This window comes from Callospermophilus lateralis, chromosome 11 (genome assembly GCF_048772815.1).
Source record: "Callospermophilus lateralis isolate mCalLat2 chromosome 11, mCalLat2.hap1, whole genome shotgun sequence".
Lineage (NCBI taxonomy): Eukaryota > Metazoa > Chordata > Mammalia > Rodentia > Sciuridae > Callospermophilus > Callospermophilus lateralis.
In genome coordinates this window covers 63,098,102-63,114,511 of record NC_135315.1, presented here as the reverse complement: position 1 = coordinate 63,114,511, position 16,410 = coordinate 63,098,102, and the positions used below count along the sequence as shown (strand labels likewise).

The following is a 16,410-nucleotide window of genomic DNA, read 5'->3' as shown; positions in this document are numbered from 1 at the left end:
AGTCCCCACAGCTCAGTCTGATGAGCCGGCAGGTGCCAGCGACGAATGCCAACTCTCTATGAGGCTGTTTGGGATCAGAGGGCCCAGGTGGGCCCCTTGGGGTGTAGGGAGGAGCAGGTACCTGGAAGGCCCTTCCGGATCAGCGTCAGCTCCTGTGAATGCAGCTCAGAACAGTGACCATGGGAAGGATGTTCCTTGTGTAGAGCCTCCATCTGTCTTGAGGGGCTCATGTTGACAGCTCAGTGCAGGTAGAGCTGGGCTCCCCACCCACAGAGAACTTGCAGGTGCTCTTGGAGTTCTTCCTGGTACATTGCTTATTCTTTTGCATTGCACAAGGCCCCGGTTCTCCCTCAAGCAGCTGTGGGTTCTGCATCTTTGGGCGTGTGTGTGTGTGCACACGTGTGCTAGGGATGGGTACTGAATCTGAGGATGCAAAGCTCACGTACTGCCCCTGAGCTGCACTTCCAGCTCTCTCTGTCCTTTTCCTGCTGACCTTGTGGCCACATGCCTCTCTGTTTTTCCTTATGCAAATTTTAGAGGTGGCGCCTGATTGGGGTGGCTAAGCTTTTGAGTCCTGTCCAGCGAAAATTGCCAGGAGTCAGAAGCCTGTCCCCGAGCTTGTGGCTGGTGGCCAAAGTAGGGTCACTGGTGGCTTCCCGGAGCCATCAGGTGGGGCCAGAAAGGCAAGCTGATGTCTCTTGTGTGGATCCAGTGCCTAGCGGTGGGGTTTTCCCATGCAGATGCAGGACTCAGAGTTGACAGTAGAGGAGTCAGAGGTCAGAGGGTCCAGGTCCAGGTCCAGGGCCACGGGCTCACTGTCCTTTCTCTTCTTGGCAGCACCGACGTCTTCATCTGCACAAGCCCCATCAAGATGTTCAAGTACTGTCCTTACGAAAAGGTAAGGTGTGCATCTCACTCGGGATGGGCCCTTCACCTGGGTGTCAGGCAGGACTGCCAGATGGGCATGTCCCCCTAGGAAGGGTGGCAGACTCTTGTGGTACCGGGTCCCTTCTCCAGCACCAGCCTGAGATTCCGTACCGTGCTCTGGGCGGGGCCTCACCTCCACGTGGAGTGGGCGGGAAGGTGTCCAGCCAATGGGCAGCATCATTTGTGAGGCCTGTGAAGGAGGTGATGGGGGGAGAACCGTTATCTGGGGAGGGTTGCAGGCTTAGGACCTCTATACATGAAGAATCTGACAGAGGGGAAATGGCTCAAGTTTGTTTTGCTACGCACTCACTCTTTTATCCTTGTTGAAGAGAGAATTAAATGAAATAGAGATTTTTCTGGAAATTGAGAAGCTGCAGTTGCTGAGCCCCGAGGAAAGCTCTGTTGCCCGGGAGGAGGGTGCTGGTGCCAGGATGGGGGTGCATGGGGAGATGCAGGGTCTGACCCTGCCCTGGTGTCCGTGCAGTATCTCCCCACAAGGAGGCTGGATTTCCAGCCCACACCTCCCCCTGTCTAGGGCCCTTGGACCCTCAGACATGAGTTCTGAGCATCTCTCTAGTCTCCCGCTCCATATCAGAAACTGTCTTCGCACAATCAGCCAATATTAAGCACCTTGTATTCCTCAGTGGGAAGCGGGCTCAGGCTCACTGAGTGGTTACTCCAACATGATGTGACCATTCGGTGCCCACATCCTCTCAACATTCCACTTGAGGGTAAAACATTCTTTACCCTGGCCCCTCTTTGAACATTTCGGGGGCACAAGTTTAGCTAAGCCCAGGAGAGAGGTGCCCACAGTTGGTGGGCATGGATGAGGGGTAAAGGCTGGGGCCACTCTTTCCAGTAGAGCAGAAACCCCCAAGAAAGGTCCTTGCACCTGCGACTTCATAGAAGTTGACATTTTTCAGCCCCATGCCAGACCTTCTGAGTGGCATTGTGGTCGGTGTTCCCAGCCTGCCAAGTGGCTCTGACCCACCCCGAAGCTTGAGAAGTAGGGCTGATGCTTCCACTGTGGTAGCACTGGGTGGTCGGGGTTGTTGCCAACGCCGTCGTCCCTTGGTAGCCTTGGGGGTCTGGCTCTAGGAGTCCCCACCATGAAAGTCTGAATGGGTCCAGGTCCCTTGTGTGGAGTGGCTTCATATTTGCACATAACCCGTGCACACCCCTGTACGCCGTGAACCATCTTTCACTTACTCAGTACCTGATGCAGTCGCGAGGCTGTGTCGTTGGGAGTGACAGGGAAACCCAGTGCTGTTCAGTGCCGACAGTTGTTTTACCTGAATATTTCTGATCTGTGGTTGGTTGAATCCACAGATGTGAAAGACCATGGAGGACACACTGAGTTTATAGGAGAAAGATTGCTACATGGCTTTCATTCAGCCATCCCTGTGGATTTATAACTCATTTGGGGGTCAGCCATCCATGTCCCTCCCTCCGTCTTCCCCCGGCAGCCCCAGCCCTTCCCTCTCAGGGACGCAGTCTGTCTGCCTGCCTCGGAGGGCTGCAAGTGGGGTCCATCTGATACCTTCCTCTCACCCCGGGCCGTGTTCTGTGTCCTGGGAATTCTGTTCCTCAGAAAGAAGCCGACATCCGTCTGTTGCTCTCTTTCCATTGTTGCCACCTTAGAATTTCTGCCCAGGACTCCTAACGTCACTCTTAACGTCACCTAACCTTCTGGCGTATGTCAGTTCTACTCAGAGCGGACAAGGGCTTTCACAAGATGGACCAAATCAACTCCGTCTTGATGGTTTGCCTTTGAAAAATACGTACACACTCTCCTGAGCCTGGCCTTCCAGCCTGCCCGCGTCCTCCATCTACCGCACTCCCCACCCTCCTTTCCCGGGGGCGTCCCTCGGCTGGAGTGTCGGCCCCCACCAGGCGTCCTCTGCCCCGGGTACCCCCTCATTCCCCACCATATCTAAGACACGTTCTTTCTCCACCTTGTTGGGTTTCTCAGCCCTTGTTTCCTACAGGACTCTTAGCGCCATTTGGAATGGCTTTGGTCCTCGTCTCTGGCTTGTTATTTGTCATCTCCCACCAGCCTGAGATCCACAAGGGCAGTGGCAGTGACCGTCCAGCTGACTGTTGATCCCAGCCCTCAGTGCAAGGCCAGGCGCTCTGGGCACTTGGCCTTTTTTTGTCGGATGAACAGACCCTTTTGTCCAGTGGAGAGCTATCAGACGCCGCCGTTTCGCTAGAAGCTTTGCCGTTTCCTCCGGGCCTTTAATTGGCCAGGCACCCTCCTTTCATCATCACTCCTAAGGCTCAGAGCGGCTCCTTGTGAAACAGGAATACCTTTCTGATTTGAGGCTCAGAGAGGAGGTGAGGCAGCCCATTTACTGGGCCTAACAATCCCACAGCCAGCGGGGCCTGTTCCACATCTGTCCATCTCCCCAGCTGTGCCCTGAGCCGCCTTCTCCCGCACCGTGGAGAGGAACAGGTGCCGGTTCAGACCCCCGAGTCACAAGCGGCATCACAGCCGTCCTCTGAACCAAAGGAGGTGATGAGAAGGGTGTTGGTTTATCTCAGAGCATCAAAGGGGAGCCTCAGAAAGCAGGCCTCAGGCGGCAGGGGCCCAAACCTGCAGACAGGCCGCCCAGGACAGGTGCTTCCAGACGCTGGAGCACCTGTGGACACTGGGGAGCAAAAACCAAGAGGGGAGACAGTGGAGTTGGAAGGTCTTGGGAGCATCCTGATTGTCCTATTAGGTTGTCTCTGATGGCAGGGGGGCAGCGTCCCAGAGAGAAGCAGGGGGGTCGGTGCCAGAAGAAGGGGCACAGTGATGGCAGATGTATGTCCTGTCCCAAATACACAAGAGAAAAAGCTCCAAAAACCCACATCTAACAGTGTCCCTATCTCCCGCCACCTGGAGATGGGGACGCTGTTATCATTTTAATATTTCTTTCAAGTTTTACTTTGATGCCTATAAATATAATTGTATATCTTAATAAAACCTTAACTTTACATTCCTTTTCTGCTTAGTATTATACATTTAGCTTTTTCAATGCCGTCAAACGCTGTTCTTCAGAAACACGATTGTTCGTGTCTAAAGATGCCTTGTAAATAAGCTTTGTATTATTGTACTTTTTTTTTTTTGGTGGTGCTGGGGATTGAACCCAGGGCCTTATGCATGCGAGGCAAGCACTCTACCCACTGAGCTATATCCCCAGCCCTATTATTGGGCTCTTAAGGGTAAATTCCAAGAAGTAGTGTGAGCACATCACACAAGGAGGGGCAGGGCTCTGGTGTGTCTTACGCAGCGGTTCTGTTCCCACTGCACCAGCAGCAGGCAGAGCCCCCCACTTCCCACCCGGGCGCAGGCTGGACCACACGGGGGTCAGCTGGTTAAGAGGAAGTGGGATGATGGATGAAGATAAGAAGGTAGAAAAATGCGCAGCATGTTTGAGGAACTCTAGGTGAATTTTGTCAGCCCAGCAGCTAGAGGGACTGGCTAGAGGGACAAGGCAGGTGGGGGCCAGGCCAAGTGCTTCACCTTACCCAGGCTCCTATGTGTGAATATTTCTCCACGATCGATTTCCTCTGGAGTCGTCATCACAAGGGGGAAAGCTAACTGCCGTGAGCTCCCTGGGAGTCACAGAGAGGCTACATTCAGGCCATCAGCAGATAACAGCAGAGGGTGCTGAGGTGGCGGTCTGCACCCGCCTTCCCCGTAACCACCAGTGTCACCTTCACAGTACCCCGCAGAGCAGGGGCTGTTCTCATCCCTGTTGAGATGAGGAAGCTGAGGCCCGTGACCAAGGTCAGCAGCAGGAAGGCAGCGAGCCGGGTGCAGAGCCAGAGCTCTGCCCCCCCACCCCACCCCACCGTGTCACCCACCTTCTTGAGCTCTGTCCCCCGTGTCACCCACCTTCTTGAGCTCCACTGAACTGGAACTGAAGTAGCGTGATTTTTCTCCCCTCCACGGCAAGCTCTTTGTGCATAGCCATGACATTTGATGCTGACTTCTTCTAGCTCAACAAGGGAAGTAATCACACGCCAAATTAAGAGAGGTGCTGGGGTGTGAAATAGAGCGTGTTCTTGTCATTGGAAGGTCGGTTCCCAGGTGATGTGTGCCGGAATCTACTCTGGTTTTAAGAACAAACGTTTGGTGGAGTTCTTGCCTCGCACATGCGAGGCCCTGGGTTCGAGCCCCAGCACCACAACTAAACAAATAAATGCTCCACATAATTGGATCTCTTCATTTAACCTCAAATAGAGATTTAGGCCACTTTTTGAACTTAGGGAGATAATGATTGGGCCTGGGGTGGACTCGGTGGGAGCACATCTGATGAGCGTCATGAGGCCCTGGGTTCCATCCCCAGCACCACACACAGTGAAAGACAATAAATTAAATGACATTTTAAACCACATTGTCCAGCTGCTCCCAGCACATGGGCCTCTGGTGAGACTGACACTGAAAGGCTCAGCACTTCCTCTTGCCGTGCTGTGACAACCACATCGCTTGCATTCCAGAAGCTTCGCCTGGTGAGGCTGCCCCACCCTCCACCCCTATAGCCTCACATGGGAGCTCATGGTATGTTTTTTAGTCCACACCAGCTCTCTTGTCCTTTTTTTTTTTTTTTTTGCTGATATAACAAAAAGCCTGAGACTGGGTGCTTTATTAAGAAAAAGAGGTTTTATTTTGGCCTTCCTATTTCTGAAGGCCAGGGAGTCCAGGATCAGGGCGCCAGCATCTGCTCGATATCTGGTGAGGGCCTCATGTGGCTTCAATTCATGGGGGGGGGGAAAACAGGTACCTATACAAGAGGCAAAGCATGAGGGGTGGCCTCAATTTTTACAGTCCACTCACGAGGTAACCATTCCAGCCCCATGAGGTCAAGAACTCGCTGGCCCTGGGAGACTCATCACGGGGTTCACGAGACCTCTGCACCCCATAGGCCAAACCCACCATCAGGAGCGGGGCCCACCTCCAACACCACCGCACTGAGGAAGTGAGCCTCACTATGAGCTTTCCTGGGAACAGACTATATCCAAGCCACAGCCCCAGTGTCCATGTAACAGGTATGGGGTTTCTTTTGGGGATGAAATGATGTTGGTGTTGGTCCCGTAACATCGAAGATCTGCCAAAAACCCCTGAAATGCACACTAACGTGTCTGGATTTTATGGCATGTGACTTAGGTCTCAAAAATGACTTTTAAAGGTGAGATAAAAAGAAACAGCTTTTTTTTTTCCTAACATAAAAGACTAAAAGAACTGCAGGGAGAGATAGACAAATTCTCAATTATTGCCAGAAGTTTTAATCTCTCTCTTACTAATAACAGGTAGAACAAATAGACAAGAAATCAGAAAGGATCTAGGAGCTTTGAATAGCACCCACCACACACCACCTTGACCTAGCTGACGTTCACAGAGTACTCCATGGCAGAACATTGGCTCTCGTAGAGGGACACTGAACCTTTACCGTGTCACGTTTTGACACAACGGATATGCTGAAATCATCGAATTGGATACTTTAAGTATGTGGATTTTATGGCATGTGAATTACATATAAAAATTTTTTTCAGATGGCTAAAGATTTTAAAACTAACCCTGTTCTTCCGATCGGGTCTTGTAATTTTATCATGGATTGGAGACAAAAGTGCATGATACTTTTATAGGGCCCTAGGTCAAGCCCGCTATCTCGAGGTCATGTCAGCCACCCGCCCGTCCACCCTGACTTGGGGCCTGCCCTGAGGTCTGCTTATCTGAGTGTGGGTTCAGCAAGGGGCAGGTCTGGCTCGGAGATCTCCTGTTTCTGAGCTTTGGGTTTGATCCTGAGCCTGGGAGCCATGCGGCTTGTGGAGTGTGGGGGTGGAGGGGCGGCAGCTGTCCATCCTCTTTCCCTGTCTCAGCACCATCCTCTTCGGCAGCCCCTCCACCCGCCCCCATACCCCCACCTGCCCCTGTCTTCAGGATCACTGAACTCCTGGCTCTGAAGGTGGGGGTCCTGGCTGCACCCCGGGCCTAGGAGAGAAGACCTCCCCGGTGAGCCCTACAGGCAATTAATTCTTCAGCCACAAGTAGTTTTAGAGTCTGCTTCTGACATTTGTTCCTGATTCTGGCTTAGAAACGAAGATGCCGTTTTATACCTGAACCCAAGTATAAAAACGACATTTTCATATGTATTTATGTATTCGGCTGGGCTGAGTTGCTTTTATCCCCAGTTTTTTTTTTTTTTCAGGAACCAAAATGATGATTTATATCAACAGTGAGAACCTTGTATTTCCAAAGCGGCAGCTAACAGACCTAAAGGAGGACTCCTGTCCCATTGTCCCCTGTGCTCAGAGGTGCCCCATGTGTGAGGCGCATGTGTTAGAGCTGACACACCACACTGGGCACCTCCTTATTCCCCAGCGTCCATAGTCGACATTGGGGTTTACTCTGGGTGTTGGTTACGGTTTGGATTTTTAAGTGGCCCCCAAAGGCTCCTGTGTTGAACGCTTGTCCCTAGCCGATAGCACTATTGGGAGGTGGGGCCTCCTGAGAGGAAGCTAGGTCACTGGACACAATCTTTCTTTCTTTCTTTCAAACCCCCCCCCCTTTTTTTTTTTTTTTTTTTGTATTTTATGTAGAAATGGGGTCTGGCTAAATTGCTGAGGCTGGCTTTGAACTAGTGATCCTCCTGCCTCAAGCCTCCAGAGCCTCTAGGATTACAGGTGTGGGCCACTGCGCCCTGCAGGGCACAATGTTTCTGGAAGGGAATGTTGAGACCTTGGCCCCTTTTCCTTCTTTTCTTTGCTTTGCTTCCTGGCTGCCATGACAGGACAGCTTGGCTCCATCCTGTGTCCCCCGCTGTATGGGGTTCCATCCTCAGCACCACATTAAAAGAAAAAAATAAATTAATAAAATAGAGTTTTAAAAAGTTGTGTTTTTTTTTTTTTTTTTTAAATCTAAGGGCTGGGCTGTTGCTCAGTGGTAGACCATGTGCTTAGCATGCACCAGGCTGGACCCAGCACTAAAACAACCAACCAAAGCCCGCACATTGTGATAGGTGGGTAGTGGTATCTCTTTGTTGTTTTAATTTGTATTTCCCTGATGGCTATTTGATATTGAGCATCCTTTGAAGCAAATAGCTCTCTGTATTTATTCTGTAATGAAGTGTTCAAATCTTTTGTCCAGTTTTTCACTGGGCTGTTAGGCATAGAGTTGTGAGAGTCCTTTATGTATTCTAGAAAAGAAGTCCTTTATCAGGTGATGTGTCTTGCAAACATTCTCTCTCCGCCCTGTCTTTTCTTAACAGTGTCTTCTGAAGAACAGAAGTTTTGTGCTTTTATCTTTTATGTTTAGGTTATCATCCATTTTTAATTCATTTTTCACACAGTACAAGATAAAACTAGAGCTAATTTTTTGTTTATTTGTGTGGTACTGAGGTTTGAACCTGGGGGTGCTCTGCCACTGAACTCTTTCCACAGCCTTTTTTATTTTTTATTTTGAGACACAGGTCTTGCTAAGTTGCTGAGGCTGTGCTTGAACTTGGATCTTCCTGCCTCGGCCTCCTGAGTCCCTGGGATTAGTGGTGTGCACCACCACACTTAGTTAGAGCTCCTCGGTTGGAAAGGTCATTTTGATGGAAATGTCCTGGTACCTTGGGGTCCATTTGTGTAGTATATCTTTATAGATCCTTTAATGGAAATGTTTTTCCTCCTTTGAATACTTTAATGTAAAAACTATGCGACTATAGTTTCATAGTAACTCTTGAAATCACTGTGACTTTTCCAACATTATCCTTCACTTAAAAATTTATTTTCGGAGCTGGGGTTGTTGCTCAGTGGTAGAGAACTTGCCTAGCATGTGTGAGGCACTAAGTTTGATCCTCAGCACCACATAAAGTAAAATAAAATAAAATAAATAAAAATATAAATAAATAAAATAAAGTTATCAAAAAATTTTATTTGGGGGCTCAAATTGTAGCTCAGGGCAGAGTGCTTTCCTAGCATTTTTAGGCACTGGGTTTGATCCTTAGCACCATATAAAAATAAATAAAGGCATTCTGTCTATATACAACTACAAAATTAAAAAAAAAACCCCTTATTTTGGCTCTTTTAGATCCTTTATATTTCTATATAAATTTTAGAACTGATTTGTCCATTTCTGTAGACAGCCTGATGGGAATTTGATTATAGTAGCATTGTAGCTATATAGCTTAACAAAACCTTCTGATCCTGAATGAACACACACACAGTGCTTCATTAATTTAGATTTTAATTTCTCTCAGCAATATCTTATAGTTTTCATGGTACTGGTATCACTCATATTTTGTTGACTTTTTCTTTATTTCACATTGGGGATTTTTGGCATAAAGCCTATTTTTATTTTTTGCTTAGAAAATCTTTTTTTTTAATTGCTTTTATTTTTTTTTTTAAATACATGACAGAATGCATCATAATTCTTTTTACACATATAGAACACAATTTTTCCTTAGAAAAATCTTAGTGTTAAATACATATAACATAAAGTTACCATCTTTAGCAGTTTTAAGTGTATAAGTTTAGCCTATTTAATTTTTTATGCTATTATAAATAGCATTTTTTTTTATTTTTGCAATCTCCAGGTGAATACAAATATAAGTGATTTTTGTGTATCAGCCTTGCATTGATCCATGTTGCTAAACTGATAGCCTGGTTATTTCTTTGTAAATTATTTGAGGCTATTGAAGTTCAGATATAATGATAACATTCATTTATCTCTTTCTGTGTACCTGGCATCACTCTAAATAGTCTGCCTAGGTCAGGTTTCTGTTATTATAATAAACACCTGAGATAAACCAAATTATTAAAAGAAAGGTTTTACCTGGACTCCCAGTTTTGGAGGTTTCCATCGGTGAGTGGCCGGCCTGTGGCTCTGGGCCGCATAGTGGGACAAACCCTCTTACCTTGTGACCAGGGAGCAACAGAAAGCAAGGAATTAGCCAGGTCCTTTGCAAGGGCCCCCAGTCACCCAAAGTCATGCTCCTGGGCCCCACCTCTCAAAATTTCCAAGTGCCACCTTGAGGACTAAGCCTTTACCCACACGGGCCTTTGGGTGACACTTCAGACATAAACTATAGCAGCGTCCCTCACAGATTTACTTTGGTTCAGTCAGACCCACAGCATCCCGAGGAGACTGTCTTTGGAGGCTCAACAGGTTTCCCATGGTCCCATGACTCCCTTGGGATGGGTAAGGGCACTTAGGACGGCAGACTTGGAGTAAGGCCCAAAGCTCCTTTCCTGAGCACGTGCTGTGTGCAGGCGCAGTGCTGGGACTGGCGTGCACCAGTGAGGTCCGTCCTGCTCCCTGTTACTGGGCATGGACTGCTCAGCCTCCTGAGGAAGAGACTCGGTGACACAGGAGCAGCCTTGTGTCTTTAGAAGCAGCAGCTCTAGAGGTCACGGCTGTGATCCTCGAGGCTCAGGAAACCTGAACTCTCTCTTCCAGTCTCAGGGCAGGAGAGCATGGCGGTGAGGGCTCCAGGGCCACAGATCCGGGGCCACACTGGGCTCTGCCACTCACGTGACCCTCAGCAAGTCACTAGCCCTCTCTGAGCCTCAGATTTTTTTTTTTTTTTAATCTGTACAGAATCTGTCCACCACTGTGGTGTGTCATTTAAGTCAGCCCTTTATGCAGAGTGGCTCTCTCTACTTGTGGCCTGCAGACGGGCCCTGGCCCAAGAGGAGAGAAGCACAGAATGCGTCACAAGATGGAGCGCATATGCGAGTGGAAACTTGGATGACAATTTGACATTCACACTGCGTCCAAGCCCGTGGCCGTGACGCAGTGAAAATGAACCAAACAGGATAAAACTGACCGTCGCCGCAGATGGTTGGTGGAAACGGGGCTCTCGCCGCATTTGAGTCAGCCTTGTGTTCCTGGGACCAAAATACCTGGCAAGAACAAGTTAGAGGAAAAAAAGGTCTGTTTTGGTTCATGGTTTCCATGGACCGAGTCCAGCTCCATCCCTTTGGGCCTGAGATGAGGTAGAACATGGGGATGGGAGAGCTTGGCAGAGGAAAGCTTCTCCGCCCAGGGCATCCAGGAGCAGAGAAAGAGGACGGGGGGGTCAGGGAGGAGAAGGACCTACCCAGTGACCTACCTGCTTCCCCAGCGCGGTTCCACCTCCCATCATCCTGGGAGGAGTCCTGGCCCCTGGGGTCAGCCCACCCCAGTCCATCTGCCTGTGGCACTGTGACTTAGTCCTCTCTGAGCCATCTAGTGAATCTGGTGGCATCCTGTGACTTTGGCCTTGAGGACTTCAGAATTAAAGCACCCTTTCTGTGGGGGCAAGGCTAACCCCCAAATAACCCCCGCTCCTTCCTTTGGTATAATTGTTGATGGGTGCATCTGAGCAAGTGCCCGTCGAGACACGGTACCTGTCCTCAAGGAATCTGCAGTTCAGTGGGGCAGGTGGATATGCATCAGCTAGTGTAAGCTGCTGAGGCAGAAAAAAGCCTGACTGTGAAGAGATCAAGGCCATCGTGGGGCGCACAGGGAGAGAGGCAAAGCTGGGCCATCTCTGCAGAACCTGCCCTGATCCCTGCAGATCATAGAGCGCCATGGTGTCTGGGGTGGGGGGTGGGGGGGTCAGCGCCCCCCCCCCCCCCCCCCCCCCCGTGGCAAGGCCCTGGATGTGCTGAATTTCTAGGGCTCTGGGAAGGCCTAGCACATTATCCTTCTGGCCAGAGGACAGCCACCCTCATTTTACTCAAGGGGCTCTGGGGTCCCCGAGAGGGCGGGGACCGAGCCCGAGTGTCTGCAGCAGGACGGCAGCTGCCACACAGCACTGTCTCTGCAGCTCGGGGCTCCCTTGGCCCAAGCCACCGGCGGGCACCGTGTAGCTGTTGCAACTTGTGGTATCTGTCCGCAGGCAGGAGCCGCAGCAGCTCTAGGGGGAGGCGTGCCCACTTCTGCCCTCCTCCTGCTTAGACCTCCCACTGGCCCAAACCCCTAGTCGTCTGTGAGCTGAGGTGCAGAGATCTAGGAGGATGTCGGCTGTCCAGGTGGCTAGACGGCGTGAAGCAGGGCAGAGCTGGGCCGCTGGCCTGGGATTGCTCACTCGGGGTGTTCCCAGGGAGCCGGGTGGCTGTGCTTGGGCTTCGCTGGGTGGTGGGAGGGCACGCCCCTGTGGGAAATCGAGAGGGTTACCAGGAAAGGGAAAGGCCTGCGCAGAGCCCACCGTGGCCAGGGTGCGTGTGGCTTGCCAGGCCCGAGTCTTTCCCTGCCCTGTGAGTGGGGGCAGCCATCACTCCCCAGCACTTTAGCTGTCCCTGTCCTGCATCCCTGCAGACACGGCCCTGCTGCATTCTGACTACAGAGTGGGGACAAGGGACACGTGGCCCCCCAAGCGCCAGCATCCTGGGTCATCTCGTCCCCCCCTGCATAGAGCTTCTGAGAGCTGGCCCCTGGCGTCAGCCCCTTTTCTTCTTAGTGCGGAGGTCCTAAGCTGTCCCCCGCTTGGGAAGGGCCTTTACTGCCCCAGAGCTGCCTGGTGTCACTTTGCTCTCCTCCCTCCCCGTTCCCCTCCAGTATGCCTGGGTCGAGAAGCACTTCGGTCCCGACTTTCTGGAGCAGATTGTGCTGACCAGGGACAAGACCGTGGTCTCTGCTGACATCCTCATAGACGACCGGCCGGACATCACAGGCAAGTGGCCGATGGCAGGGAAGGTGCGGGTGGGCCGGCCTTGGGACACATGTCTCCCTTCTCCCCAGTGGTCACCCCTCAGCTGCCTCCTCGCCCCTGCCTGCCTACGCTGTCCGCAGGAGCGTGCCAGGTGTCCACTGTGCAGCCCACACTGAGCTGCCTCCTGGGGACTCCTGGGGTTGGGATCAGTCTCCAGGTTTAGGCCTCCTTTGCTGGGTGGCCTTGGGGAGTCACCTCGCACCTCCAAAGCCTTGCCTCCTTCCTCATGGAAAGCGAGGACCCGGCTCTGATTTTCAAACCTTTGTTTTTAGTTAATGCCCCCCACTCACCCCCAAACACACTTTTTTTTTTTTTTTTTTCTCTCTCAGAAGCAATCTGGACTGAGCCTGATGTATGTCAGGCAAGCAGAACATGGTTTCTCTGGCTGAAGGTGTTTTGGAATTGCATTCGTCCCTTTTGCTTATAGATGCCCCCCCATCCCCCAAATGAAACAATAAACCTGATTTTTGAAAGAAGAGGACAAATTACTGGTTCACGTAGCTGAGAGGGTGGGATAGGAGAGCCTTGGGCCCAGCTGAGTCAGCCTGCTGCTCTCCGTCCCAGCCCTGCCCTGGCCTGGTCTTGCCAGCATCTGCGGGCAGGGCTCTCTCTTGGTTTTAGTCGTCAGTAGTTTAGGGTCGTGGGCTACTCTTTTGGACACCCCCAATAGGAAGAGACTTTTTTCTTTCCTAATGGCTTTTGCAACTGGTTTGGGAAACATGTCCATCTCTTCACCAGTCACTGTGTCCAGGGGTCCATGGGTGCATTCACCAGACCCTCCCAACCATGTGGTTTCCAAGGGAGACCCAGGGTCACAATTGCCCATGGGGACTGTGACCTCCAGGAGCCCAGAAGCCACTTGGAGCAGGAGGAGGCCTGTGGGAAGGAGCTGGTGGGGGACATAACTTGAAGGGGCAGATCCACCAGCAGCACCCGTGTGGACAGAAGGATGGAAACTCAGGGGGCGCATGGCCAACAGCTGCATGGTTGGTACCTGCCTGTTCCTTCCCCACAGGCCAGCACTGGGTGGCTGGGCACCTGGCTCAGCGCAGACCCTGCCCCGGCAGGTCTGATGCAGAACACTGTCTCAGTGATGAGTCGAGCGCTTCACACGCGCTGCACCAGGTGTCTGGCGTGAGGTGCCTTGTTGGGTCCTCATGCCTCCTGTGGCAGGCTCTTGTGCAAGCACCCTTTACAGGAGAGGAAACTGAGTCATCGAGGCGCACTGCCCGCCTGAGGATACTCAGGATTTGGTCCCCGGCTGCACCCTGGGGTCCCCGACCTCTGAACTGAGCTGTTACTTTCTCGCCCACAGGGGCAGAGCCACACCCCACCTGGGAGCACGTTCTCTTCACGTCCTGCCACAACCAGCATCTGCAGCTGCAGCCCCCCAGCCGCCGGCTGCTCTCGTGGGCAGACGACTGGAAGGCCATTCTGGACAGCAAGTGGCCCCACTGAGCTGGACTATGCTTCGGGCTCCTCCACGGGGCCCTGATCTCAGGGCTCCCAGCTCGGGGCCAGTGGGACCATGGGGACAGTGCTGTGCTGGGCCGCCCCCCCCCAGATGTCTGGGTTATGATGACCTCCTGCTGCACGGCCCTTCCCTTCCCCGGCCCTGCCAGGCCTTAACCTGATCTTGGGGCAGGGCTGGGCCCCCTGGAGCCTTGGACAAGGCAGTTTGGGCTGACCTCAGGCACTGGCCCTTAGCTGCCAGGTGAGGAGTCACAAGCCACTCTTCAGAGGCCCTCTCTACCCTCTTGGTAAGTTCCCTGAGGCATCAGGGGTGCCCTGGTTCCAGGGTCTGCAGCCCCTCGGCAAAGAGTGCCAGGAGCGTGACCGCCAGGGTGCTTCCCGGTGGGCATGAGCCCCTCACCGCCTCAGCCATGGCACCCTGCGTCCCACCTGGCCTCTCCAAGTGACCCAGGGGCCACCAGGCTCCGTCCTAGGAGACAGCACTGGCCGGGCCTGTGACCAGCTCCGAAGTGTCTCACTCCCCTGTCCCCGGGTCCCACTCAGCCCAGGAGAGTCAGTAGGCTTGAACGTTTGCGGAACAAAGGAGAAATAAATGCTGTTCACCTATGGCCTGAGCTGTGGCCTCCTGTAGCCCCTGCCCCACGATCCTCTGGCGTCTGGCCCCCTGAGGGAGCCCTGCTGATGCCGTGCGTCGGGGGTCCCACGTGCTGACGAGGGGCAGAGGAGGGGCACAGCTGCCCCCATGCTGGGCCTCCTTAGGCAACCTCGTGGGGTTCAAGGTAGGATGACCCTGATGTGGCAGAGCTGGCAGCCTTGGGGGTGCCCTTGGGCTACCCACCCTGCCCTGGCCAGGCCCTCCCTCCACACCTGCCCTGTGCCCCTCCTGGCCCGCACAGCGGGGTACAGGGTTCCCTGCCCTACCCCTCCCAAGGCCAAGCTCCTGCAAGCTCCCAGGAGCTCATGTTCGAACCTTGGCTTTTGTTCCTCTTGAGCCCCTGGGAAGTGACAACCTTGGGGGCCTTTGCCCTTAAAGAGAACATAGGCTGTCCACACCCCTAATTTGTCCCTCTGGACAGGCCTTTCGGGGCTGCTCTGGGGAGCGAGGCCAGGTAGGAAGGCAGGGCAGGAAAGGCACACCCCGGGCCAGGTGAGCCTTGTGACTTCCCGGCTCTCAGGGTCTCATGGCTTAGGCCCCGTCTCCCCAGCTGAGGGAGCAGGGGCCCCTCAGGGCTTGGCCAGTCACAGCTGTCCATGGCGCCACATGGCAGCTTGCCCCTGCCTCTGCCCCTACCTGGGCTTTAGCCCTTGGACTGAGGGAGGGGCTTGGCAGGTCATTCTGACCAGTAACAAGTTGGGGCCATGCCACATGCTCCAGAAGCCACCAGGCCTAAGGGTTCAGAGGCAGGCCTGGCTCCCCAGCTGCTCCTAAGACGCCCTACTGCTGTGACGCAAGGTGAGTCACTTTCTTATGTTTCCTGGCGGCTGGACGTAGCTGTCTTCCTCTCCACGCTGCCTACAGCCAAGTCCTCATTGAGGGTGGGGGGGTCCTCCAGCCCTGGGCGGCCTAGGACCTTGCAGCCTCCGGCCACGGCAGTGAGAGCACCTTCCCCTGGACTTGGCCCTCGGGGCTTTGGTGTGGAGAGGGGCCGTCGTGCACCTACTATGTGCTAAACCCAAGGACACAGCAGTGAATGAGGTGCCCCCAGCCCTGCCCTGAAAACACGGTGACCATAACTTGGGGAGCAAAGAGCAACTTGCCTTCTCTCTGCTTTTGAGAGAGAGGAACAAACCTGTGGCTTCCTCAGCCCGGGCTGGTGTTTTCTGGCTCCTCCTGCCTGGGGAGCAGCCAGGCCCAGGGTGGGCTTCACGCAGGGAGGCCCGCAGGCCTGGCAGTTCTTATCCTTGTGCTGAGGACACCCAAAGCAATGTCCACTGACCCTTGGGTGAGCAGGGAGGAACAGAGGCCCCTTCTGTTCACACATGTTGGAAGATGCTTAAGAGCAGAGAAGGGTGGCCTGGTCCCCTCTCCTGCCTGAAATCCCTCCTCGCCTGCAACCCTGTTTGTTTTCCCTCCCTCGCAACCCAGGGGGTTTTTGTCCAGGGCTGGGCTGGCCCAGCTCTTCTGTCTATTCCTTACAAAAGCTACAACAGGAAAGTTGGGCTCCCAGTCTTTCTGGACGCTGGCTCCCCGGAAGCCCGATCCTTTGGAAATGAACGTGGCCCTGAGTTTTAAAACCCAACCCCACAGCTAGAGTCACTCCCCCAGGTGCAGATCCTTGAGCTGCTACCGTTTAAGGGAGGAGAAATAATTTCAGGGGAGAAGATGCTTCGAATGCAGTCC

The 16,410-nt window shown here is 53.0% G+C and overlaps 1 protein-coding gene across 2 annotated transcripts in view; it reads left to right on the top strand.

Moving 5' to 3' along the window:
- Positions 1 to 14,123, top strand: part of Nt5m (5',3'-nucleotidase, mitochondrial) — a 29,904-nt gene extending 15,781 nt beyond the window's left edge. The window contains exons 3-5 of one of the 2 annotated variants that reach the window (XM_076871063.1): positions 838 to 898; positions 12,443 to 12,557; positions 13,912 to 14,123. In XM_076871063.1, coding sequence (XP_076727178.1) covers positions 838 to 898; positions 12,443 to 12,557; positions 13,912 to 14,054 — 319 coding nt within the window. In that variant the 3' untranslated portion in view covers positions 14,055 to 14,123. Of the gene's footprint in view, positions 1 to 837; positions 899 to 12,442; positions 12,570 to 13,905 lie in introns of both variants that reach the window. The other variant, XM_076871062.1, reaches the window with a different exon arrangement.
- The last annotated feature ends 2,287 nt before the right edge of the window (positions 14,124 to 16,410 follow it).